Source organism: Micromesistius poutassou (assembly GCF_964030765.1).
Source record: "Micromesistius poutassou genome assembly, chromosome: 22".
Lineage (NCBI taxonomy): Eukaryota > Metazoa > Chordata > Actinopteri > Gadiformes > Gadidae > Micromesistius > Micromesistius poutassou.
The window spans coordinates 7,991,790-8,019,104 of NC_140292.1; the positions used below are offsets into that span (position 1 = coordinate 7,991,790).

The 27,315-nt window shown below is 41.0% G+C and overlaps 2 protein-coding genes and 2 long non-coding RNA genes across 5 annotated transcripts in view; 3 read left to right on the forward strand and 1 right to left on the reverse strand.

Moving 5' to 3' along the window:
• Nucleotides 1-5,225: 5,225 nt before the first annotated feature.
• On the forward strand, nt 5,226-6,060 carry LOC311367992 (myosin-4-like; the record flags this gene model as incomplete). Of its 2 annotated transcripts, XM_084486864.1 has the most annotated exons (4): nt 5,226-5,432; nt 5,549-5,689; nt 5,785-5,945; nt 6,033-6,060. In XM_084486864.1, 4 exons carry the CDS (start codon nt 5,226-5,228, stop codon nt 6,058-6,060), a joined length of 537 nt encoding a protein of 178 aa, XP_084342990.1. The 2 variants fall into 2 exon arrangements, 1 of the variants encoding a protein (XP_084342990.1); XR_014639848.1 differs by lacking the exons at nt 5,785-5,945; nt 6,033-6,060 and having other exon boundaries at nt 5,348-5,432; nt 5,546-5,676.
• A 511-nt stretch (nt 6,061-6,571) lies between these two features.
• On the forward strand, nt 6,572-7,269 carry LOC311367995. The gene is made up of 3 exons (XR_014639851.1): nt 6,572-6,630; nt 6,712-6,810; nt 7,170-7,269. It is a non-coding gene; the product is annotated as an uncharacterized lncRNA (long non-coding RNA).
• A 97-nt stretch (nt 7,270-7,366) lies between these two features.
• Nucleotides 7,367-27,315, forward strand: part of LOC311367581 (myosin heavy chain, fast skeletal muscle-like) — a gene marked incomplete at its 3' end in the record, with an annotated part of 38,388 nt that continues 18,439 nt past the window's right edge. Inside the window, exons 1-18 of the mRNA XM_084486406.1 lie at nt 7,367-7,492; nt 7,617-7,735; nt 7,870-8,019; nt 8,139-8,309; nt 8,443-8,743; nt 8,865-8,935; nt 9,669-9,805; nt 9,901-10,156; nt 10,245-10,487; nt 10,613-10,789; nt 10,864-11,009; nt 11,103-11,193; nt 11,300-11,423; nt 11,523-11,689; nt 11,799-11,925; nt 12,062-12,180; nt 12,266-12,462; nt 12,549-12,732. Coding sequence (XP_084342532.1) covers nt 7,393-7,492; nt 7,617-7,735; nt 7,870-8,019; nt 8,139-8,309; nt 8,443-8,743; nt 8,865-8,935; nt 9,669-9,805; nt 9,901-10,156; nt 10,245-10,487; nt 10,613-10,789; nt 10,864-11,009; nt 11,103-11,193; nt 11,300-11,423; nt 11,523-11,689; nt 11,799-11,925; nt 12,062-12,180; nt 12,266-12,462; nt 12,549-12,732 — 2,880 coding nt within the window. The 5' untranslated portion in view covers nt 7,367-7,392. The remainder of the gene's footprint in view (nt 7,493-7,616; nt 7,736-7,869; nt 8,020-8,138; nt 8,310-8,442; nt 8,744-8,864; nt 8,936-9,668; nt 9,806-9,900; nt 10,157-10,244; nt 10,488-10,612; nt 10,790-10,863; nt 11,010-11,102; nt 11,194-11,299; nt 11,424-11,522; nt 11,690-11,798; nt 11,926-12,061; nt 12,181-12,265; nt 12,463-12,548; nt 12,733-27,315) is intronic.
• Nucleotides 19,291-21,372, reverse strand: LOC311367994. The gene is made up of 3 exons (XR_014639850.1): nt 20,961-21,372; nt 19,659-19,807; nt 19,291-19,538 (listed from the first exon to the last, which is right to left on the reverse strand). It is a non-coding gene; the product is annotated as an uncharacterized lncRNA (long non-coding RNA).

Sequence of the window (27,315 nt, forward strand, 5' to 3'; positions counted from 1 at the left end):
GACCATCATACCGGATCACCTTGAGGTTAGGATTAGGAATAAATCAACGATAGGGAGCAGCTCCAGTAATAAATGGTTTTGCCACAGGTATCACAGGTATTCAATGGTTAAGGTTAGGCTTACAGTTAGGGTGTGTTGTTCGTTGTGTTGTTCTAATCTCTACCTTTATTAATGACCTGTACTTTTTTCTATTACAATGCAAATAAAGAGTCAATTTTAAGCTTGCCTTTTGAAATAATATGGTTGATTTACTAACATTATATTTAATTTATTTAAACAGCAACTTCTGCCTGAGGGGCACTGCAATTTCCTTTGCAGATACACACCACTGGAGAGCGGTTTCACAGCCTCTTTAAAACTCCAACTCTCTACCAGAGAGGAGGCAGAGACATGGCTGGAGGACTTCGGTCATCAAGAGTGGTCATCAAGAGTGAAAAAAAAAAACACCACCATCACTAGCACTTGCTTCTCTCTCTCATCACAAAAGTCCCCCAAACAGATATGACTAGCTAAACAGGCTATGAAAATGTGAAAATCAATTCTGACGGAACGCACTTATCACTGTTGGATCGAGTTTGTTTACTACTGTTGGTGGTAGATTAGCCGACAGCCACTAAATCAAATAACCAATCGGAGGAGAGCCTGCCGCCAAATCTAATAACCAATCGGAGGAGAGCCCTTCTAACCAATCAGCGGCAAAAAAGGAGGTACCTTCCCCTACCATCCTACGGAAAAAAGATTTGCCCCCTGGAGCCCTTGTTAGCAAAGAGTGTTTTCACAATGTTCAATATGCAACAATGCTTTCATGAAATGGTGCACAAACTGTCTGATGCTCATACGACGAACTTCACAAACCACTTAGGCTAAGGATGCTTTCAGGAAACTGGGCCCAGAGCTGCGGCTCTGTTATGGGTAGTTGTGGCAGACATGCAAACTGTTGGCTTGGTTTTATTGGACATACATGTAAGATTTAACACCAAAGAGTAGTTGAACTTGAAAACTACAGGAGTAAATGGGAAGCAATAATTATTACTGTTAATTAGAATGTGTTTCATCCTAAGAAACTTCGAGAGTGTGCTTGCTAAAATGCTAAGGTCAGTGCTATCAACACTAACGTCACTGCTAACGTCAGGGCTAATGTCAATATTGGCATCACCGCTGCCTGAACATCGTAAAAAGTAGTCCAATTCGGTGGGAAAAACCGCCCAATCTGGCAACACTGCCTGCATGTCCTCCACACTCTAACCTCAGCATAAATCAATGAGACCAACTGAAAACTAAGCCGATATGGAACTTAAACTGTGATTCTGAAAAAAGTATAAAGGTAATCGAAATTCGGTTTTCAGATTATTGAAGATACAAGTGTGTTGATTTGTTAAATGCTTTGAATGAAGGTTAACGTTGAAAATTGACCAAGTTACGATGTCGAACGTCGGAAGGCGGATTGTAAAAAAAAAAAAAGCAGAAAAAAATTGTTGAAGAAGTTGAAAGAGTTGAAAACTAACCGGTAATTACAATCGTGACTGCCGGCGCGGCTCGTCACACGCAAACATCCCACTTTGAACGGTCAACCCTTTACGTCTAGCAGCTATAAAAAGCTATAAAAGCTACAAAATGACTCCATTAATGTAGACTATGTGGAAAATGCGCCGACGTTGGCTCAGCTTGGCTCCGCCTCTTCCGTAGCTAAGATGGCTGCCGTTGAGTACGAAAAGTGTACATCGATTCGCACTCAGTGGTTTGACCGTTTTGAGTACACCATCCGGGTCCTTTCAGTACACTTTTTTTTCGCCCCGATCGTAATTGGAACACCCTTGTACTCAAACTAAGTATAGTAAGTACGAGAACGGGAAGTATGGATATTGGAACACAGCACTGGTCTCCACCGCATTGTTGGGGAAAGAGCTGGTGCTGGCTGCTCATCTCCGCTGCTGGTGGCCAGTTGGACAGCCCTTCTGGGTCCCCAGGGGTCTGGAGAGGCCCCACATTGGCCGCCAGTGTGGCAATGGTCCATGCTAAATGCCATGAAGGTGGCTGCCACACTTCACCTAGGGGACTTTTCCAGCCGTCATCCAAACACCAGAAAAGTCACCTAGGCTCCTCCAGACATAAAGGACAAGGGTGGTGATGTGTGCAGCGTTTACTGCACATACACCAATCTATATTTCTGTATATATATATATATATATTAGTGCTAATCTTTTAATCTATTAATTTTTATCTATTCTAAATGTCCCTTGATTTCTTTTTGTCCCATTATTTTTTCTCATTTTAATGCTCTTATCAACATGGAAAAGTGGATTGGCTTGCTTTGTGCAAATGCTTTTTTTTTTATTGAAAACAACATTGCCATATACTGTAGTGTTCAATATCAGGGTTAACCAACATTCTCACTTGGAGCAGTCATTCACACTTGGAGCAAATCATCTCTCAGACAATATAACACTGTCCATCAATAAAAGGATAAAAAAAAATAATAAAAACGTTAATCTTGCACTAAAAAAATTAACGCTGTTAAAATGGGTTTGCGTTAACGCTGTTAATAACACGTTTAACTGACAGCACTAAAATATATATATATATATAAATTAAAGTATATATACATATATATATGTATATATACTTTAATTTACTATGTATATAAATACAAAGAGTGATACTTTATGGTAGCATGACTGTATTATACTACTATATGCACAGCAAGTAGTAACCATGAGGAGTATCCAGTGATATCATCATATGAGTGGGACAATTGCAAAACCAAAAAAGGTGATAAATATATCAGCGACTGTCTGAGCTTAAAGGAATGCAACACGCATACTAATGCAGGGAGCTAGGCAAACATGTTGAGCCATTTAATGCGTCACAATTCAAACATTACTCTAGCCTTCATGTACTTTACTATGCTATAGTATATCTTCCAATATGATATATCCATTCAAATTCTACTGTATTTGAAACACACTATATTTCAAACACAAGATTAAACTGATATGTAGCTAAAGCAAAAGTTGAATAAGGAAGACATTGCAGGCCCCTCCACTTCAACTATCAACCAATCAGGACCTCATGCATTAACAGTACAATAGCGCGGCAACACACAGAGCATATGAACATATCTCATTCATGGTTGTCACTTGTCTGTTGTTTTCATCACGACCCGTTGCAGCCCTCCTCGATCCTCTAGCCTTTAACCCTAACCTCTAGCGTCTAGACAGCGTCAGGGCCGGCTTAGCTCAGGAGGTAGAGTGGGTTGACTTGTAAACAGAAGGTGGCTATTTAGATCCCTGGCTCCTCCTAGCTGAGTGTTGAAAGTCCCTGAGCAAGACACATCACCCTAACTGCTCCCCACTATTTGGCTAAAACTAAAATTCTAAATCAATGAATACTTTACAATATGAATTACAAAAAACATTGACAGGTTTGATATCATTTTTCATATCTGTTACATTCATTTAAATTGAGTATGAATTCTTTGCATACAAGTGATGAAAAGATTTTCATTCCCATTTATACTCCTGCTCCTTGTTATTTGGCTGGTCAAACACTAACTCATTCCATATGCAGTGTGTTTGACAGCTGCCATAGTGATCTGGTACATCAAAGGTCAGGCTACTGATTTCAATGTACTTGACACACATACACACTGTACATGACAGACACACACACACACCAAATTTTGGTTGAAAAGCTATATGCATCCTTATATACAGTATCACCTTTCATAAATTTATGAGTTTTTTTTACAAATACATAAAATAGGTAATCTGATAACTAGATGGATAGCCAGACAGATAGGTAGATATATGTTGTGTGGAGCCACAATGCCTTTATACATAATTTGTAAACTGATGTTTATTAGTTTATTCTAAGTAAAATATTTGTTACATAGCAAACTACATTGATGAAATAATAATAATAACATAGTAGCAATGGAAACACTGGTGGGAGTGCCAACAAAAGGTATAAATACATGCAACACTATACCCTCCAGTATCAGGCCTCTATAAAATCTTAATCCCTGGCATTATGTCATCAACATCTTTGAATTCTAACCATGCCTAGAAAGGAATGCAGGCTCGCATTTGCAACTGCTATCAAACTTTAATGTGATTTATTTATAGAGTCAACCAATTTTTAGCTTGTCCAACATAAAAATGTTAACAAAATCAGTAGGGAAACAAATTAGAAAATGTGCACTAAATATCCCCACATATTATAGTATGTACAATTTAAATCAATTATATATTATAGAATAATTTAATCATGGAAAAACATAACATATACATTAACATTATAATGCATTTTATTTTGTATTCTTTAAAATAGATTATGAATTGATTCCAAATGGATTCCAGCAACTACACTATTGTAATAGAAATTCATATTATATACATATATATATATATATAGAGATATATACTGTTATGTATGATATTCAAGGTATGAGCCAATGACAAAATCTAGTACAAAGCTAAATAAAACAGCCATTTGAAGATCTGCCCTTATATAGTTCTGCCTTGACTGCAGGACCACCTATATATAAGGGAACAGAAGATGAGATGGATAGTCTGCAGGGGAGTTCAGGTTATTACAACTGGTGGTAAGTAAGACGGATGCATCAACTGCTGTGTAGGGGAGACCACTGCATTAGAGTGGAGAATCTTTCAAGCATGTTCTCATGAAGGTTATTTTCCTGAATTTCAATAGCTCTTACCTACCTAATTCTTCTTTACTTTATTTTTTAACTTGAAAGATACTTACTTATATTTTAGTTTAAAAAAACATTCAAGTGGACATTTGCATGTAGTTTTTTTCTGTAATGTCATGTTTTTTATGCATTATCCTTATTTAACTCTTATCTACTTTTATTTAACTGTATTGAGATTATTTAAAAATGGTATTTGATTTCTAGTAAAGCTGTTTTCAGTTGATAAAATGTCAATAGAATAGATAAATCTGAGGTTATTAAGTATACACGATAAAGTGCTGTTTGGTCTGCAAATTTCAACTCAAAATACAGATAAAACATTTTAAATTTAAGTCAGTAAAATGTGAATGAGACTCTGTGACTTGAACACCTGGTGACTCATTAACATCATGCATAACTTATTTTTTGAAGGAAAGAAGACGGTAAGATTAATTTAATATTATCTCAACACCAAACTTCTCCAAACATCTTAAAATATTTAATAAGTTATTTTTTTATGAAATAAGACTCAATCATGAGTACGGACGCAGAGATGGCCGCTTACGGCAAGGCTGCCATTTACCTCCGGAAGCCAGAGAAGGAGAGGATTGCAGCCCAGAGTGCGCCATTCGATGCGAAGGCTGCTGCATATGTGACTGATCCCAAGGAACTGTACGTCAAGTGTACCATCACTAAGAGGGAAGGTGGCAAAGTCACCGTCACAGTTTTGGCTACAAAGGAGGTAGGCAGAGGTTTATCATGGCAGAGGCTAATCTGTTGGTATCAACAGTATGGATGTGAAAGTTGCAATAGGTGCACTGGTAAGAAAACTAAAAATTGGTTTCCATATTTTAGGAGAGGACAGTCAAGGAGGACGATGTCACACCCATGAATCCTCCCAAGTATGACAAAATTGAGGACATGGCCATGATGACCCATCTCAATGAAGCCTCTGTGTTGTATAACCTCGCAGAGCGTTATGCAGCATGGATGATCTACGTAAGATATTTAACATTCTAAATGAAAATACATAATATATACATAATAATATAGTATATCAATTACTCTGAAACTCTCTCTGTGATCTTCTTCAGACCTACTCCGGGCTGTTCTGTGCCACTGTAAACCCCTACAAGTGGCTCCCAGTGTACGATCAGGAGGTTGTCAATGCCTACAGAGGCAAGAAGCGTATGGAGGCTCCACCCCACATCTTCTCAGTCTCTGACAACGCCTTCCAGAACATGCTCACTGGTTTGTAAATTAAAAGTTTAAAATCTTACCTTGTTTTTATTTTAAAAAAGCCGTACTCATACAATGTTTGATACATTTGTTTCACAGATAGAGAGAACCAGTCAGTCCTGATCACGTAAGTTTGATTCTGGCAACATGATATAAATATATTACAATGATTCCTACATTGGAAACATGTCAAAATGAACTTACTTTATTCTTCTTTTCATACCCAGTGGAGAATCCGGTGCTGGAAAGACTGTGAACACTAAGCGTGTCATCCAGTACTTTGCTACCATCTCAGTGGGTGGAGGAGAAAAGAAGAAGGAAGAAACCGCTGGAAAGATACAGGTATGTTGTAAGAAACATCAAATCAATTAATCAATACATAAAGAACATGACATGATAAGAATATGAATTTGATTCAATAAAAAGGTATTAACATTTTATGTTTGATTATAGGGGTCACTGGAGGACCAGATTATTGCAGCCAATCCCCTGCTGGAGGCCTATGGTAATGCCAAGACTGTGAGAAATGACAACTCCTCCCGTTTTGTAAGTATGAAATGAATTCCTCCCTGAAGATGCTCCTTAGTTTTTCTCTAGTCTTTTTTTGAGGATGATGAACGATTTATTTTGCAAACAGGGTAAATTCATCAGAATTCATTTCCACGCAACTGGTAAACTGTCCAGTGCTGATATTGAGACGTGTAAGTATCTAGTTCTACATGTGGATTAATCAACCAAGAGTATTAGTGGTATAGGTTTTGATTAATGAATGGGCCTTACAGATCTGCTGGAGAAGTCAAGAGTGACATTCCAGCTTCCCGATGAGAGAGGCTATCACATCTTCTACCAGATGATGACCAACCACAAACCTGAGATAGTTGGTGAGATTTTATAATAGTTTGTGTCAAGAATGTACTTAATATTAAGATGAAGAGATTTCCAAAATTTCCTTTATCTGTTCCAATATGACTTAATATGCAAATATGACTTCTGAAGTTCAACTATTTGAAGGGCTAATTAGCGCTAGGTCTCTAGAATAAATAGTTTTTTAGTAAAGATTATAGCTTCCATTACATAGTTTGGAAATGCATTTGGAAATGCAATTACATGCATTGCATGTGTGTGAAAAGCAAGATTAATATTTTTTTATTCATAAGTTATCTGTTAGGTAGCATCATATAGATGAGAAATTATATTGACAAAAATCAAGCTGAAAAATGACATTTGTTTAATCCCTCAGAAATGACCCTCATCACCACCAACCCCTACGACTTCCCCATGTGCAGTCAGGGTCAGATCACTGTCGCCAGCATTGATGACAAAGAGGAGCTGGTTGCTACTGATGTCAGTGGTTGATTGGAAAAAACTTCATATATTTTCCACATAGCATATATCTGACTAAATGTTTTTTCTTTTCGACACAGGAAGCTATTGATATTTTGGGTTTCACTAATGAAGACAAGATGGGCATCTTTAAGTTTACTGGCGCTGTGCTTCACCACGGTAACATGAAGTTCAAGCAGAAGCAGCGTGAGGAGCAGGCTGAGCCAGATGGCAATGAAGGTAACTATTAACATGTATTCATCAGTGCACTAGAAGTAATATTGGTGCATATTTTCTTATATTACATTATGTGTCATTATAATACAGAATAATAATACATTCTTTTTTCATGTTAACTTTGTAGAGGCCGACAAGATTTCCTATCTACTGGGTCTGAATTCTGCTGATATGCTCAAGGCTCTTTGCTACCCAAGAGTGAAAGTCGGAAATGAGTATGTCACAAAGGGACAGACTGTAGCTCAGGTAAAAAGTACAAAGTGTACGGTATAATATGTTTTCACATGATACATTGTCAAATTTTCAGGCATACATTTCATTCATCAAATATATTTGATGGAGCAATCTGACCTGTGCCTCTGTCAAAAATGACATTTCAGGTTAATAACTCAGTGAGTGCCCTGGCCAAGTCTATCTATGAGAGGATGTTCTTGTGGATGGTCATCCGTATCAACCAGATGCTGGACACCAAGCAAGCAAGACAATTCTACATTGGTGTGCTGGACATTGCTGGTTTTGAGATTTTTGATGTAAGTTGTTAAATAAGTGGCAGCATTTCTGATAGCATTTCCTAATTTGGACACAATAGTCATTAACAATCAATTGTTGAAAACTCGTAATAGTCGGTTTATTAAATGTCCCCTACTAGTACAACAGCATGGAGCAGCTGTGCATCAACTTCACCAATGAGAAACTGCAACAGTTCTTCAACCACCACATGTTCGTCCTGGAGCAAGAGGAGTACAAGAAGGAGGGTATCATCTGGGAGTTCATTGACTTTGGCATGGACTTGGCTGCCTGCATTGAGCTTATTGAGAAGGTACACCTGAATATTATATGAATATTAATATTGAATATAATACTTAATACTGAATATTCATTATATATAGTCTTTGTGTGGCTAAAAAGTTACTTCTCATAATAATCAATAATCATTATTTTTTTCTCTTAAGCCAATGGGCATCTTCTCCATCCTTGAAGAGGAGTGCATGTTCCCCAAGGCCTCAGACACTACCTTCAAGAACAAGCTGTATGACCAGCATCTTGGCAAGACCAAAGCATTTGAGAAGCCAAAGCCTGCAAAGGGCAAGGCTGAGGCCCACTTCGCCATGGTGCACTATGCTGGTACTGTGGACTACAACATCACGGGCTGGCTGGACAAGAACAAGGATCCCCTGAATGACTCTGTTGTGCAGCTGTACCAGAAGTCCTCAAACAAACTGCTGCCTGTCCTTTACCCACCTGTAGTTGAAGGTACATATTCATACCATGTAACCATAGCTTATAACTGTTGGTGCATTCTATTATAATACCCATTTATTTTTAAGCCATTTATTGCCTCTATTTTTCAAACATAAACGTGAAAAATTAACAGAGGTTGGTGGTGCAAAGAAGGGAGGCAAGAAGAAGGGTGGCTCCATGCAGACTGTGTCTTCACAGTTCAGGGTAAGGGAAAAGCTAATTAATGTAAAAATATATCGAATTTGATACCAAATTTCATATGTATTTTCTTCACTTCATCAGTTAATTTCTATATGTTTCATAATTTATTCTGTGATGTGTCTTTAGGAGAACTTGGGCAAACTGATGACCAACTTGAGGAGCACCCATCCTCACTTTGTGCGTTGCCTGATTCCCAATGAGTCAAAGACTCCAGGTACAGAGAGCACTAACAAATGTGTTTAGTGTCTGGGTTAGAATAAAACATGTTAGTCACTGCTACACCAAACTAATTACATTGACGATGTATTTATCACCCATGTCACAGGACTCATGGAGAACTTCCTGGTTATCCACCAGCTGAGGTGTAACGGTGTACTGGAGGGCATCAGAATCTGCAGAAAGGGCTTCCCCAGCAGAATCCTCTATGCTGACTTCAAGCAGAGGTATTAACTAAATGCTTTTTCAAGGACCACTTTACAAATGCCTTTCAACATTTAAATTAATGTTAAAAACATTACAATGGTCTACTTCAGGTACAAAGTACTGAATGCCAGTGTCATTCCTGAGGGTCAGTTTATTGACAACAAGAAGGCTTCTGAGAAACTACTTGGGTCCATTGATGTGCCTCACGATGAGTACAAATTCGGACACACCAAGGTCTGTTTATTGTTGTCAATAATTATGTTTATACTATATTAAAAGTTACTCACTGACAAGTGTCTTTTCTTACATTAAGGTGTTCTTCAAAGCTGGTCTTCTGGGTACTCTTGAGGAGATGCGAGATGAGAAGCTGGCAGCGCTGGTCGGAATGATTCAGTCTGCATGCAGAGGTTATGTCATGAGAAAGGAGTATGTGAAGATGACGGAGAGGAGGTATGTTTTTTTACATTTAACATAATGCTCAAAGCGCAAACAGGTTTCTGGCTCCTGAGTGCAACCCCAATAGGATGGTTTGTTTATTTTTATAGGGAAGCGATTTTCACTATTCAGTACAACATCCGCTCATTCATGAATGTCAAACACTGGCCATGGATGAAGGTGTACTACAAGATCAAGCCACTTCTGAAGAGTGCTGAAACTGAGAAGGAGCTATCCCAGATGAAAGAGAATTATGATAAGATGAAGACAGACCTGGCTGCTGCCCTGGCTAAGAAGAAGGAACTGGAGCAGAAGATGGTTTCTCTCCTGCAGGAGAAGAATGATCTTTCTCTGCAAGTGGCTTCTGTAAGTAAACATCATATTTAGTGTTCACGTGTGCAAACATTGAGATACATGTGATATGACATGTTCTACCTATCTAAATATCATACAGGAAGGAGAGAATCTGAATGATGCTGAAGAGAGGTGTGAAGGACTTATAAAAGGTAAGATCCAGCTAGAGGCCAAACTCAAGGAGACAACTGAGAGACTGGAAGATGAAGAGGAAATGAATGCTGAGCTGACTGCCAAGAAGAGAAAACTGGAGGATGAGTGTTCTGAGCTCAAGAAGGACATTGATGACCTGGAGCTTACCTTGGCCAAAGTGGAGAAGGAAAAACATGCCACTGAGAACAAGGTTTGTAAAGATGTTAGCACAATACCAACATCATCAACATTGTCCAATCCGTTATCAATACAGTGCACAAGGGAAGGTTTCACTTTACTTATGAGCAAGTATGACACATGATTCTGTTTTTTCAGGTGAAGAACCTTACAGAGGAGATGGCCTCTCAGGATGAGAGCGTTGCTAAGCTGACAAAGGAGAAGAAAGCCCTCCAAGAGGCACACCAGCAGACTCTTGATGACCTGCAGGCAGAGGAAGACAAAGTCAACACTCTGACCAAGGCCAAGACCAAGCTTGAACAGCAAGTGGATGATGTGAGTATATGAAAGCCCTTATAAATAAGGGTTAAGTTTTGAAATAACCCTTATTTTAAATTATTGGCATCCAGCTTGAAGGTTCTCTGGAGCAAGAGAAGAAGCTCCGTATGGACCTTGAGAGATCCAAGAGAAAGCTTGAGGGTGATCTGAAACTGGCTCAGGAATCTGTCATGGATCTTGAGAACGACAAACAACAGTCTGACGAGAAACTCAAGAAGTAACATTTAGATTTTCGTAACCACAATATTATCAATAATATATGCCTCCTATTTTACAACAGTTAACATTCTTTTTTCTTAATTATTTATAGGAAGGACTTTGAAACAAGCCAGCTTCTGAGCAAAATTGAAGATGAGCAGTCACTGGGTGCTCAGCTTCAGAAAAAGATTAAGGAGCTTCAGGTTGGAAAATACCGGAGAATACTCCTAATTAAGTTTTTTGCTGTAAATACACATTTTCTGAAATCATATATTTGGATATTGATCCCAATATGTGCCCATTATTTAGGCCCGTATTGAGGAGCTGGAAGAAGAGATTGAGGCTGAGCGTGCTGCTCGTGCCAAGGTTGAGAAGCAGAGAGCTGATCTCTCCAGGGAACTTGAAGAGATCAGTGAGAGGCTTGAGGAGGCTGGTGGAGCCACTTCTGCTCAGATTGAGATGAACAAGAAGCGTGAGGCTGAGTTCCAGAAGCTGCGTCGTGACCTTGAGGAGTCCACCCTGCAGCATGAAGCCACTGCTGCTGCTCTGCGTAAGAAGCAGGCTGACAGTGTAGCAGAGCTGGGAGAGCAGATTGACAACCTCCAGCGTGTCAAGCAGAAGCTTGAGAAGGAGAAGAGCGAGTTCAAGATGGAGATTGATGACCTCTCCAGCAACATGGATGCTGTTTCTAAAGCCAAGGTAAGTTATGCTTCAATGCCTTCATTGTGTTAAGAAATAATATAGAAAATAAGTACGTAAATAATAATAAATTAACATGATTTCAAATTGATGAAATTGAAATCATCAGGGAAATCTGGAGAAGATTTGCCGTACCCTTGAGGATCAACTCAGTGAAATCAAGGCTAAGAGTGATGAAAATGCTCGCCAGATCAATGACATCAGTGCCCAGAGAGCAAGACTGCTGACAGAAAACGGTTGATACTTCTTTCATTCAGTAATTTGATTAATTCGAAAGACTGGGGGGACCATTTTGGGAACATAATTGAACATACATTTTATGTCTCACAAATTCTATATGTATTAATTATTTGATATACCTCCTCCAACTAGGTGAGTTTGGTCGTCAGCTTGAGGAAAAGGAAGCTCTTGTCTCCCAATTGACCAGAGGCAAGCAGGCCTATACTCAACAGATTGAGGAGCTGAAGAGGCAAAATGAGGAGGAAGTAAAGGTAAGGTAGTATTATTCATAAAAATTGCATTGTACACAGATAAAAAAATATCTTGGATTGACATGCTCTGTTTCCCCTTTTGTAGGCCAAGAATGCTCTTGCTCATGGTGTGCAATCAGCCCGCCATGACTGTGACCTTCTGAGGGAGCAGTTTGAGGAGGAGCAGGAGGCCAAGGCTGAGCTGCAGCGTGGAATGTCCAAGGCCAACGGTGAGGTGGCTCAGTGGAGGACCAAGTATGAAACTGATGCTATCCAGCGCACTGAGGAGCTGGAGGAGTCCAAGTGAGTCATACATTTAATACTTTTGCTAAAGAGCACATCCTATTTGATGAATGTCCACAAATTAAACCATGTTATTCTTTTAACAGGAAAAAGCTTGCTCAGCGCCTTCAAGAGGCTGAGGAACAGATTGAGGCTGTGAACTCAAAGTGTGCCTCTCTGGAGAAGACCAAACAGAGACTCCAGGGTGAGGTGGAGGATCTCATGGTTGATGTGGAGAGGGCCAATGGACTGGCTGCCAACCTTGACAAGAAGCAGAGGAACTTTGACAAGGTTTGTACTTATTCATTTAGTTTAATTTTGACAATCCCGATTCCTCTTAAGTGCTAAACATGTACCTCGTAATTACCAATTTTGTACAGGTTTTGGCTGACTGGAAGCAGAAATATGAGGAGGGACAAGCAGAGCTTGAAGGAACTCAGAAAGAGGCTCGTTCTCTCAGCACTGAGCTGTTCAAGATGAAGAACTCCTATGAAGAAACTCTGGATCAGCTGGAGACCCTGAAGCGCGAAAACAAGAACCTCCAACGTGAGTTTACGCTCAGTGATATTTACAGTACTAGTATGTGGATAAGAAATACAAACCATACTTAAACACATAAAATTGCTCTGCAGAGGAGATTTCTGATCTGACTGAACAAATCGGTGAGACTGGAAAGAGCATCCATGAGCTGGAGAAATCCAAGAAGCAGGTGGAGACAGAGAAGACTGAGATCCAGACAGCTCTAGAGGAAGCTGAGGTGAAGATGAAATAAACTAAATAAGACACTATAATTACAAAACATTGTATTGAGATTTAATAATTGTGCCTAAAACATCTGTGTCATACATCAGGGAACTCTGGAGCATGAAGAGTCCAAGATTCTGCGTGTCCAGCTGGAGCTCAACCAGATTAAGGGTGAGGTTGACAGGAAGCTGGCTGAGAAGGATGAGGAGATGGAGCAGATCAAGAGGAACAGTCAGAGGGTCACTGACTCCATGCAGAGCACACTGGACTCTGAGGTCAGGAGCAGGAATGATGCCCTGAGAATCAAGAAGAAGATGGAGGGAGACCTGAATGAGATGGAGATCCAGCTGAGCCATGCCAACCGCCAGGCTGCTGAGGCCCAGAAGCAGCTGAGGAATGTTCAGGGACAACTGAAGGTATGGCACATGGCGCATGTAAAACATAGTTCCAGCTATCCTGTTGGGACGTTTTCTGATGTGTTTTCTGTTAATATTAGGATACACAATTGCATCTTGATGATGCCGTCAGAGCTGCGGAAAACCTGAAGGAGCAGGCTGCCATGGTTGACCGTAGGAACGGTCTCATGGTGGCTGAAATTGAGGAGCTGAGGGCAGCTCTGGAACAGACAGAGAGAGGCCGCAAAGTGGCTGAGCAAGAGCTGGTGGACGCCAGCGAGCGTGTTGGACTGCTGCACTCTCAGGTAAACAAACATTCTAATTCTATCATTCCAATACAAGAACCCGTACATGTTTTGATAGAAATTGCATAATGATGTTTCAGAACACAAGCCTGTTGAACACAAAGAAGAAGCTTGAGACTGACCTGGTCCAAGTCCAGGGTGAGGTGGACGACACCGTCCAGGAAGCTAGGAATGCGGAAGAGAAGGCGAAGAAGGCCATCACTGATGTAGGTCTACATTAGTTTGTTAATTGATGTTATGACAACTTAATGGAACTCTTAATGAATATATTACTTGACCTTGTAGGCTGCCATGATGGCTGAGGAGCTGAAGAAAGAACAGGACACTAGCTCTCACCTGGAGAGGATGAAGAAGAACCTGGAGGTCACAGTGAAAGACCTGCAGCATCGCCTGGATGAGGCTGAGAACCTGGCCATGAAGGGTGGCAAGAAACAGCTCCAGAAACTGGAGGCCAGAGTAAGATGATAATCAGGATGAATTTTAAAAAGTATAAGTCCAATATGAGGACAATATTTATTAAATACATTAAATACAACTCTGAAGGTTCGTGATCTGGAATCAGAGGTGGATAATGAACAGAGACGTGGAACAGATGCAGTAAAAGGTGTCCGCAAATATGAGAGGAGAGTCAAGGAACTCACCTACCAGGTATGTCCAACTTACATCTCCAAATATGTTTCTAATGCATTAGCATTTTGATCATCTAAAGACCTGATGAAGACATGATGGTGATTTTTACTTTCAAATGTGAAATCAGACTGAGGAGGATAAGAAGAATGGTGCCAGACTCCAGGATCTTGTTGATAAGCTGCAGCTGAAGGTGAAGGCTTACAAGAGGCAGTCTGAGGAAGCGGTAAGTAGAAATTACTTTTACTACAAAAATCAGGTTATTGCATCCATTGTAGAACTTATTTAAACAAAATATGAATGTTTCTACAGGAGGAGCAGGCCAACTCTTACCTGTCCAAGTGCAGGAAGGTTCAACATGAGCTGGAGGAGGCTGAGGAACGTGCTGACATCGCTGAGACTCAGGTCAACAAGCTGAGGGCCAAGAGCCGTGATGGTGGCAAGGTAATTGGACGGCAAAGTACATTTCATACTATTGCACAAATATAAATCTTAGAATCTACTCAAATCATTAACTGAAAAAATGACGATATATCTAATACCTACAATTGTTTTTTTCTCTTAGGGAAAGGAGAGTGCTGAATAATTCCTTCCCATTGGAAATATTGCACATTGTACAAGTCATAAAATATGACACAATTGTGAATAGCAAACAATAAACTATACATCAACTGTCCATCTTGTAATGTGTAGTTATTGTTTTGGCTTTTCTTCCTTTGCTACAGTCCTAATAACATGGTTTATCTTTACTACAAATGGATCTCATAGGTCATTGGATGTAGGCCGAAAGGTTTAACATAAAAATTATGGTAATCAAATTCTACATGCTTTCAGGCATATTGATGCTAATGGAGTGAAGGAAAAGGTAAAGCAATGCTTTGGAATGTGCATGATATTTAAGTTTTAAGATAGTGAGTGTAAACATTGGACTACTTGAGAAACACACAACTAATGCTAAAGTTTCCATCTCTCTTTTGTTTTTGTGTGAATACTAAAAACCTCACACTACACGATTTCAGACAGATTTTCCAGCGAAAAACAAGATTTTGAAATCACAGACAAAAGCCCCAGCTTGAAGGAATATCATAGCATATGCAAAAGCATTAGTGGAGGAGCTGAACCCCTTCTTTGCACGCTTCGAGACCCTTTCCCAACAGTCTGCAGCCACACCACCACAGACCCATCCAGCTTCCAACTCCCAACCACTGACTGTGCAGGTACAGGAGGTGGAACAGATGCTAACTAGGGTGAACCCCAGGAAAGCTTCAGGGCAGATGGAGATGGAGATTGTAGCACACAATTGTCTCCCGCCGGAGCCCCGCTGCCCGCTGCCGAGGCACCACCGCCTCGGCAGCGGGGCTCCTGCGGGAGACAATCGTGGGTAACAATCCCTTTCTCCTCCATGTCGCGGTTCATGTACTTCAGGGAGTCAAAGCCAAAGTTCCTTTCCCCCAATACTTTATCAATCATGGCTGAGATAACCCCCACTACGAGTCTCATTGTGGGAATACCAGAGACGTCAGAGAACGCAACGCAGTCTAGTCTTTTCACCAAATGCAAGCTTGCGTTATTGTGTTGCGTGTTATGCGCCATAACACCAACAGCCGAACGGTTATCCAAATAACAAAGAAGTGTACAACACTTGCGTTACAGTACACACACACGTGGCGCCCGCACGGTCGTAGCTCATTGTGTCTTTGGCGGGCCAAATCCTCCGACATACGGGGAAAATTCCAAATCGGCGCGTCTTAGCTTTGTATTTTCAAAGGCAGAGCAGGTTTTACACCTAAAGCCATTTCTAGCTACTGGGGGACCATAGGCAGGCTAGGGGAACTCATATTAATGTTAGAAAACCTCAAAGTGAAATTTTCATGCCATGGGACCTTTAAGTCAAAAGAGAGAAACAGGTTCACGGATTACACTCTTTTTCCACTGTTGTGGCTGATAGGGTTTTGAGTATTGAATGTTAAAAATGCATTTGAGCATGGAAAATATGAAATTTATGTATGTTGGTTCAGTAAACACACACACACACACACACACACACATATATATATATACATACATACATACATATATATACAAATATATACATACATACATACATACATACATACATACATACATACTAGGGCTGAACGATTTCAGGAAAAGATCTAATTGCGATTTTTCTGGTAGATATTGCGATTTCGATTTGATCCACGATTTTCTTCAAATCAAGCTTCAGTGCAATTCACAATGAACAGTAATATTTACAAACATGACATCATACCATTAAAACATTACATGCCAATACTCTAATGCAAGAATGAAAACTAAAGGTAAGAATTGATTTCAAATGTATGCAAAAAGTTAAAAGAGTTAAACAAAATACAAAATAAACTTCACAGTAAATGAAATTGAAAAGTAATGGTAATAAAATAAACTCTTACTAAAATAAAATGACCCTACCTAAATATGTCAGACATAATAGGTGGGCTATGGCTCAGCAGCACCCAAATATTGCACATCTATTCTGTAAACCAGGGGTGTCAAACTCAAACTGTACAGCGGGCCAAAATGGAAGTCTTGGACAAGTCGCGGGCCGGAGTTGTTGACAGGGGGGGGGGTGCCTACATACATGTAGGCACATGTATGCATACATGCATACATACATACAATGTATTTTCCTTTTTGTTATTCGTTACCAACGACCTGGATTGATAAATGTGGCGGCGATCCAATTTTGGAAGCGTCATATCTAGAGTGTTTTTGTGACATAGTTTGAAGAGAAGACGTGAAGCAAAACTACAACAAAAAACAAATACATTTACAACTCTATTAAATTAGCTAAACAGTATTTTCTTTCCTATAAAAAGTCATGAATCAGACCACATGTATTTACAACTGATGTGTACCAGGGGGAGTGGCTGGCGGTCATTGGCTGCTCACCATGTTCAAGCATGTGGGCACTGCGCTCTGGGCCAGAGCTGTGGCTCTGTTATGGGTAGCTGTGGTAGACATGATAACTGTTGGCCTTTGTCACCAGAAGAATGTCAAGGAGATTAAGAGCTTCATCAATACCAAAAAAACACATGCAGAGTCTTCATACTTGTGAACTTTTGAATTATTCCAACACATTTATATACAAAACACATTAATTAATATTTTTATTATTGCCATGATTATTATTATTGAGTTGAATCTACGAGACTAAATGGGACATTATTATTATACTTAACTTGCTACACAAGGTGATGAAGCCACTTCAATCTTTATCTGTCAGCCAAATTCCTATTTGGCCCACAGATAAAAGATTCAGAGGTCAAGCACTCAATCAAGCTGATTCATTGCTACAAACATTAGACAGAAGTTCTGACATAATATTAAATGCAATACAATTTGGTAAGGTGTTCTTATATTGCCAATAACAAAATATAACTATCTTAATCTTGTATCTATGTATATAGAAATATGTAAATATACACACAAACTTATATATTTTTATATGAAGCGATTTGCCTTATCATTTTCAAAAGAAATCTATTACTTTGAAAAATCCTAAACTTTGACTAATGGAAATGTAATCTTAAAGAGCAACATGCAGGTTAAACACCATTACATAGAATAGTGTATATTAAGGATAACACAACTAGATGTGCAGGACCGAATAATTTTTTAACAATTCTAAAACGATATTTTGAGCTAAAATTGTGATATTATGAAAATAACTTCCGTCTCTATGAAACCGCCGACCGGAAATGACGTAGCGCGAGGGAGTCCAGTCAAGTCCAAGCGCGGTTAACATGGATGTTGAGGAAGAAACGCACGCCAACGAGCATACATTGGTGTTATGCAATAAATCTGCTTTAACAAACATACTTACGACCTTGTTCTTGATTAAACATCCATGAAGATTGTCTTAATTTAAGCCAGCAACGTTTTGTCTTTACGTACAACCTGAGATTTTAACACAGACAAGGAAGCTCAAGCTGGTTAGCACTAGCTGCTAGCTATATTGACTACATGCAGATAATGTCAATACCAAAGTTACAATAACAGTCTAACAATCATATCTCACTGTCTGAAAATCCAGTATACAATTTTGCCTGCTAGAAGGAAGGAGAGGGGGCCAGATTAGAAAGAAGGGTTTCTCCAAACGGCTGATTAGTGTTTTATTGGCTAGGTGCCTTTGTGGACATTGTGAGGCTATGGCATTGGCAGTGGACACCATGTCCACTTCGAGAGGTGGCTGCTTACTGAGCCCTAGTGCAGGATTTAGTCCCAGCCACGGACATTACTTGCCTGACGCTCCATCCCGGGTTTGATGCTTGCTGCCTCAACCCATTTTCGCTGCAGGTTGCATACCTCAACTTCAGGCAGGAGCATGGCGCTCTCCACGCCAGCAGAGCAGAGTATGTTTACACAAGACTCATTTACAATACAATTATACTACCTTATTATTATCCACCTTACACCAATACTTGTCAGTTCTCTACACAATTAACTCTGTCAAAAGATTAGCATTTGATGCTCACAGTTAAGTGGATATTTAATTAAATGTACACATACACTTAATTATTGAATAGAATGGAAACTGTTACATCAAATACTTTTATCCCCTCATTCTAGGCAATTCCGATATACAGCCTACAGACAGGTGGTCCGATGGGCACATGGGTTTCTGGGCAGGGAGATCAGGAAGGCGATACCCGCTTGTATTGTGGCTGCAATCAGGAGACAGTTTCCAGAAGAAGGGGGAACATACAGAGGTTTCAAATGGCCCCATATGGGGGATGATCAATAAATAAACATACATCTTTAACAAAATGAACACACTAAATGCCTTGGTGTAAACAATGTATTTATTGTTTGAAACGTGAATGACGTTGAAGATAGTGGCCGACTGCCTCATCCTTGGCGATCTTGTGGTGTGTGGATAGGGGGGCAGGTGCAGCTGAGGACAGGATGTTGCTGTCTTCTTGGAGGGACTGTGGTGACCTCATGTATGCCTCTCTTAGTGAGACCATCAGGGCCGATGCATATTCTAGATGAGGGAAAGAAATATTGAGATCACATTTAATGGAATAGTTAATTCATTGACTGAGTCAGGTAAAATTTGACTAGACTTAAGAAAATATCTTTAGAAACTGAATGAAGTTCTCACCATATGATGGTTTCTCTTTCATGGGTCGGACAACCCAGCCACCCTTGCGAAACCTGGGATAACGGACTGCGTAGCGTGCCTCACCACTGTTTGTCAAGGATACGTCTCTGTCTCCATTCTCATTGAAATGGAGGACTGCTAAGAGAAGTCTATAGGAAAAAGGTACACTTCAGTATTAGGCACCACAACTAAAACAAAAAGAAAAGTGGTCTGACGCTGGCAATACAGTACATTCCAGCAAGAGGTTAAGGTTACTTTAATCACGTTTCATGAGGCGATCCTCCATGTGATGTAATTCTAATGAACAATTTGGACCTTTTTCAATGAGGTGTGTGCTACTATGTTAGACTGCATTTGATGTAGCCAGATTCATCCATTAACCCTAAGCAACATTGTCTGTCAACTTGAGATTGGACATATGGGATTTCAGAGAATTTATCAATAAATAAATTGTGAAATCACTTGAGAGTAACTCACAGGATACAAAACCGAATGGGGAAACGGGAGTGTTGGGCTAGAACTAGCAGCTAGCTGCCTGACAACAGCTCACAATTTGTGCAAACTGATAAATTGATGCCAGAAGGCGGAAAAACGAAAACCTGTTAAGCCCAGTCTCTCTCTCTCTCTCTCTCTCTGTATTATTACACCGAAGCCCTATGCTAACAACTTGCACAGTCAAGGCAGTTTAATCCAGATGAAAGCATGGTTCAAAATGCAATTTTAGCTAGCTTAGCTACCCATGTCACCATGTGCCGTGTTCCAATATCCATACTATCCGCACTCCCTATGCTTAGTTTGAGTAGGTAGGGCGTTCCAATTCAGATGGGGGCGAATGGAAGTGTACTGAAAGGACCGGGATGGTGTACCCAAAACGGTCAAACCACGAAGTGTGGACTCAACGAGCATTTTCCACATAGCCTGCATTAATTTAGTTATTTTGTAGCTTTTATAGCTACTACGCGTAAAGAGTTCACCGTTCACAGCGGGATGTTTTTTGCGGGAATTTCTGGGTAGTGCACCATGGAGTATTCGATTTTGGAAGACATTGACATCTGAAAATCAGCGCACTAATAATTAATTAGTGAGTGCGGATAGTATACTATGGAAGTATGGATATCGGAACACACGTCATCAGCTACAAAATGTTTGCTAATGCAATTGCCAAATGTGTTGTGGGCCTATGTTGCTAACTAGCTGGAGGATTGCCCAATGCTCAAATCACTTCTCTATTCCGCCATTAATACACTAACACATTAGGAAATCACCAAAACAGCAGTTAAAAGAGGTAAAAGTAAGACTTACTCGGCTAAGAGACAGCTTTCGGTGCAAAGCATTTCTGCTAGCACTAGCAGTGGTGGCACTTGGTCCTCCAGTCCCGCCCGCGCCAGTTTCAAGTGGATCCTTTGGCTTTGAACTTGAAACCATCAAGTGAACAGCGGGAACAGCATCAGCCTCACATGATCCTTACTCCGAAATCCCATCTGAGACTCAAATCTCCTTGTCGATAGCTCTCCGGAGTGAAATGAGCGCTACAAATCACCGAGTGTACGGTGACAGACGCTGCCGTGAAGTCTGCTCTCTTCACCTCCACAAAACGCACCCACAAACTTGCTTTTCCTTGACGGAAAATGATGGACACGATGTTCTGTCAGGCAGGAATTCGTGCATCCTGCACAAACACAATAATTCACCATGACTAAACTCAATCGCAAACTCAATCTGTCTCTTGCTACCGCTCTTGTACTACGTCGAAACCCACAGTGAGAGAGTGGCGCGCGAAGGGGAGTGCCTCTGCCTACGTCATAGGACTTGTTGCTAGGGGGTTCAACGATAGCTTAAAAATTGGCGCATTTTCATCAAATTATATATTTTACGTTTTGTGTAACATAGTAATTTCTACGTTTACGTTTTTAGAAGACCTTTTCAGACAATATCATGTATTGAGTAGGATATAAATTAAACCTGCAAGTTGCTCTTTAAAAATCTATGTAAGCATATGCAACACTATTCCTTGGCATGTGGTTCCAGTTAAAATAGTCTTATGCCAAAAAACCAGTCCAAAAAGATATCTCTTGTCTCAGCTGAAATGTGAACCTGAAGTATTAATAGATAGATGCCCAAACAACCATTCATCGGTCCAGGAAGGTAAATGATAGTAAAGATAGTTTTATAACAGACATGAATTAGATATCTAGCTATTACAATTGTACATTAGGAATGGTAAACAGACAGGAACAATGAGCTTGTGTATCTGTGTATGTGGGTGATGATTGCAGTAAAGATGGTTTGAATGCTAAAAGGCTAGAGTTCACACTACACAATTCTAGACAGATTTTCCAGTCACCTACATAATTTTGAAATTACAGAAAAAGCCCCAAGTTGGAGGCATTTGGCATAACGTGAGGGATAATTGTGTAGTGTGAACTGCAAAGATGCAATCTGAGAGGCTCAACGATGCGTTGCAGAGCCCTGAGGGATATCTAGCCGGTTTAATATCTGGACGTATTGGGAGTCCAAATCCTGCAATGTGAAGCGACTGTCAATGACAGTAGCAACCTTCATGCAACGAGAGAGCAAGACTAAAGGTAAAGGTAATCCGTTGGAGGAATCATAACACATAGGCCTACAAAAGATAATCAGAAAACATGGCTGAGAGAAAACTCAGCAGTGTGTGTATATATATATATATATATATATATATAAAATTTATACTTTTTAAATTATAATTGTTTTGTTCCTTGTTTCTATCACTGCAAATCAGAGACAACTTTGATTGCTTAGTCCTTGTGGACATCCTTTTTTTTAAGATTCACATCTCGTGTCTGCTTTTGTGACTAAAAGTTGTTTGTAGACCAGACATCCAGTCTGAGATTCCTCCTTCTAAAACATCTTGGATTATGACCCCCTGCAAAACTACAACAAATACCCAATTAAAATGCATCTCTATTAAAGAGGCTAAACAATATTCTCTTTCCCATTACACTTCTCACTCTCCCCCCAATGTTCATTAATCAGACCACATGCATTTACAACTGGCATCTGCAATGAAGTTAAATATACAAGACAATTTTAGATATGTGTTGAAATGCTCTATGTATATGGGTGCCAATATAAATATAATTGCTTTTGACTGGTTACACATGCCAATAAAGTCTCTTCAATCTTAATGTCCTTTCTGCCAGACAAATAGTAAGCAATGTGCCACTGGTGTATGTATGTGATGTCAAGCACTCAGACATCAAACTAAATGATACAGTGTAACATTAGTTTCAATTAGTAAGACATCAAACATAAAAGCACAATAAAAAGCATTTCCATACAATTGAATAGATGCCAAAAAAACAAGTAAACATCTTGTTCCCTTGGTGGTCCAATTTTGCACATTAGATTTAATGTGTTCAGTTTAAAAGCCCAATCATTTTAGATCAAATAAATAATTTAAGCAAAGCTGAATGGAAACACAATCTGAAAATTTCCATCACTATTCCTTGGCATCATGTCATTAAAGTTGATATGCTCTAACCCAGCGGTCTCCAACCTTTTTGAACGAGAGCTACTTCAAGGGTACTGAGTCGTACGAAGGGCTACTTGAGTAATGGGCCTTTTCTGCCCATAGGGCACTGACAGGTGGGTTGTTAGCCTGGAAGCTATTGTGACAGGTAATGAAATGTCATTCCACATTGGGCCGCTTGGCAGTCGCAACAGTCTCCGCGCAAATAAGACAAACTTGTCTTTCACAGTAGTAAGTAACTCTTCCTACCAATCACTGTGAAATTATAAGTTTTCTTTCTCTTTTTCAGCATGTTTTTCTTTATTTTGTGGGTAAACCCAGCAGCTAGCTCCAGATTTAAGTTGTGTTCACTAAATTGTCTCATTGACATAAAATAGACATCAATGCAAGTATTTTATTTTTTTGTTGGTGCTATTTTTAGAACATGTCCTGCGGGCGACTTACATGGTCCCTGCGGGTGACCAGGTGCCCGCTGGCACTGTGTTGGCTACCCCTGCTCTAACCATGCCAAAAGTGGATCTCTTGTGACAGTTGCAATGTTGCAATATGGACAAGAATTAGGATATTTATAGAACCTCAAACTTCTTCACCTTTTATTCTTTAAAATAAAGTAAATGATACTGAAGATAGTTTTGGAACAGATATGCACATGATATATCTATTAATAAAGGGATAGGGATGATGAGCATCTGTACACCTGTGGATACAAGTATATAAGCACAATAAGCATACATTGCTTATAAGCACTATAAGCATACAAAAATGTTGAGTCTTTAATTTTCACACATGCAACCCTATACCCCCCAGCATAAGGACCTCTTTTGAATCGTCTACCTTGGCATTATGTCATAAAATTTTAAATACTCTGACCAAGCCAAAAATGGAATCCTTGCTTACAGTTGCAATGTGGCATGGATAGGTATTCAACGTTTATGCGTGATATATTTATAGATTGTGTGAAACTGATTAATTGTTGATTGTTAATAAGTGATCACAATCTGCAAGGAAACAAAATATAATATCTTATATATTAAGACATTAAATTATGTAAATACAAATATGAATAACAACGTATACGTTTAAAATATACAATAAACTAATATTATGTTGTATTCTATATATCTTCAAAGTCAATTATTAATTAAGATTTCAGAATTATAACTGCTGGAAATGTATGGGCCAATGAACAAATCAAATGCAAAGCTAAACAAAACAAGATCTGCCCTTACTTAGTTTCAGCCTGGACTGCAGAACCACCTCTATATAAGAGCCCACAAGATGAGATGGATGGACTGCAGGGGATTTCAGGTTATTACAACTGGTGGTAAGTCAGATTGATGCTTCAGCTGCTGTGCAGGGGAGCCATTGCATTAGTTTGGAGAATCATACACGCTTTTTTTTAATCAAGGTTATTTTAGTTTATTGAAATTATTCCTATTTATCTACCTCTTCAAATAAAATCATGAAGATTTTTAATAATACATTTATTTTAGATACTGTATAGGATCTTTGTTTATTTAAATACCATACTATACAAATATATACAAATACCATACAATACTACTGTAACAGGTCAGGATTGTGCTTGGCAAAAAGGCGGTTTTAATCGCAGGAAATCATAACAGCGTGACAATAAATAATATCATAGTGGTAGCACGTAATGCGGCTTGGTTGCTGCTAGCGATTGTCCATGCAAAAGCTCTCGCTCACACTGGCCTTCCCCTACTGCAAGACAAAGGCTGGCTTTACACGCCAACGATTTGAACACAAACCGCAGAAGTGGCGTTGCGTTCCCATTTTTCATTCCGCGTTTAGACGAGCGTCTTTGGGTGGAAATCTGCATGCATACGGTGACACAAAAGTGTGTGAAATCCGACACTTGACATGGCCCCGACCACTGGACTGTATCTGGGCGTGAGGTCGGTCAAGGGGCTGGCTAGATCCGAGAAGCACGGCACAAACTGCCGGTAGTAGCCTGCCAGCCCCAGGAACCGCCTCACCTCCTTCTTGGTCCTGGGCCGAGGGGAGGCGGCAACCGCAGTGGTCTTACTGACCTGCGGCCGGACCTCCCCCCCCCCCAGGTGGTACCCCAGATACTGGATCTCCCTCCACCCGATCATGCACTTCTTCTGGTTGGCCGTGATCCCTGCCCACCTCAGCGACTGAAGCACGGCCGCCACCCGCTGCATATGCTGCGCCCAAGTGTCACTGTAAATGACAATGCCATCAATGTAGGCAGCAGCATACGCAGCATGTGGCCGCAGCACACGGTCCATCAGCCGCTGAATCGTGGCCGGGGCCCCAAACAGCCTGAAAGGAAGCGCCTTGAATTGGTACAGACCAAGCGGAGTGGAGAACGCCGTTTATTCCGGGCTGCTGGAGAGAGCGGAATCTGCCAGTAACCCTTCGTGCAGTCTAGGGTCGTATAATACGTGGCCATGCCCAGCCGGTCCACAAGCTTGTCGATCCGGGGCATTGGGTAGGCATCGAACTTTGAAATGGCGTTCACCCTGCGGTAATCCACACAGAACCGGACAGACCCATCTGGCTTTCCCACGAGCACAATGGGCTGCACCAGTCACTGTGGGACTCCTCAACCAAGCCCAACTCTAGCATTGCTGCCAATTCGCGCCGCACAACGTTCTGTTTATGGACGGGCAGCCTATAGGGGTGTGTCCGCACCTTTACCCTGGGTTGCGTCTCGATGTCATGAGTAATTAACGGGGTGGAACCAGGTAGGGATGAAAAAACGTTGGCGAACTGGAGTTGCAACCCTGCAACGTTTGCTGCCTGGCTCGCAGAGATCCTCGCTCAAACAGACTGGAGGGGTGGGACCTGGAACAGGGACCTCTGGCCCAAACTCATCTCTCTCGGGTAACATCGTCACCAGCACGACAGGGACCACATCATTCCACCTCTTAAGGAGTTGATGTGGTATATCTGTTTGCTTTCGCTCCTGTCCGACCGCACTACCTCGTTATCCACGTCCCCGACTCGCCATGTGACCACAAAGGGCCCTTAGTGAGTAATGTGGTGCTAGAGGTGGGCAACAGTACAAGCACCTTGTCCCCTGGTGAGAGATCACGTAATCTAGTCCCTTTGTCATACAGGCGTCTCTGACTCTCCTGGGCTCGGTGCAAGTGCTCACGTGACAGTACCACTAGTGAGTGAAGCTTTGCACGTGACATAGTCCATGACATACTGGATTTCATTCTTGCTTTCGCTGGACCCCTCCTCCCAGTTCTCTTTAATGAGGTCCAGGACGCCCCTGGGCTTGCTCCCATAGAGCAACTCAAATAGGGAAAACCCTGTGGAAGCCTGAGGCACTTCCCGCACTGCAAACAACAGTGGGTTTAGCCATTGATGCCAATTTCAAGCATCCTCGTGTACGAACTTACGGATCATTGACTTCATGGTCCGGTTGAACCGCTCACACAAGCCGTCCGTGGCTGGGTGATAGATGCTGGTGCGGATGGCCTTGACGTTCAACAACCCGTAAAGTTCCCTAAGTGTGCGTGACATGAAATTGGTGCCCTGGTCAATGAGAATCTCTTTTGGGATTCCCACCCGTGATATGACATGAAACAATGCCTGCACAACACTCCTCGCAGAGATGTTGCGCAAAGGAATTGCTTCCGGGTATCGGGTTGCGTAGTCGATCAGGACTAACACAAATCGATACCCCTGTGCGGAATGTTCTAATGGCACGATAATGACCATGCCAAGAATCAGGGAATGTGTTAGGCTCAGACTAACCGCCGCCTTGACTATGCGTTTTACCCCTGTTTTACCCCCTTACCCCCATAGGGACCAAGGGACACTCGTGAACATCCCCATGTATACACCTCACCGTAACGCTAGATGCCTCTACCAATGCCTCGGATCGCACCAGGCGCATGGTCTGCATCCATGGTCTGAATCCAGAAGCTGGTACGTACCCCGCTGTATGCTCACCGGGATACGGTACGCCTCGCCCGGACCGTGGGGAGGAGACGGGCCGCCGGCGACGCAGACAACCTGGTCCATCTCCATCATAGGGCACTCCCACGGGAAGTGGCCAGGGCGCCCGCATCGCCAACACCCCTCCCCTGCCGTCTGAGCGCCCGTCTGCGGGGTGGGGGCAAGGCGATTTGCGTGCCCTCTCTG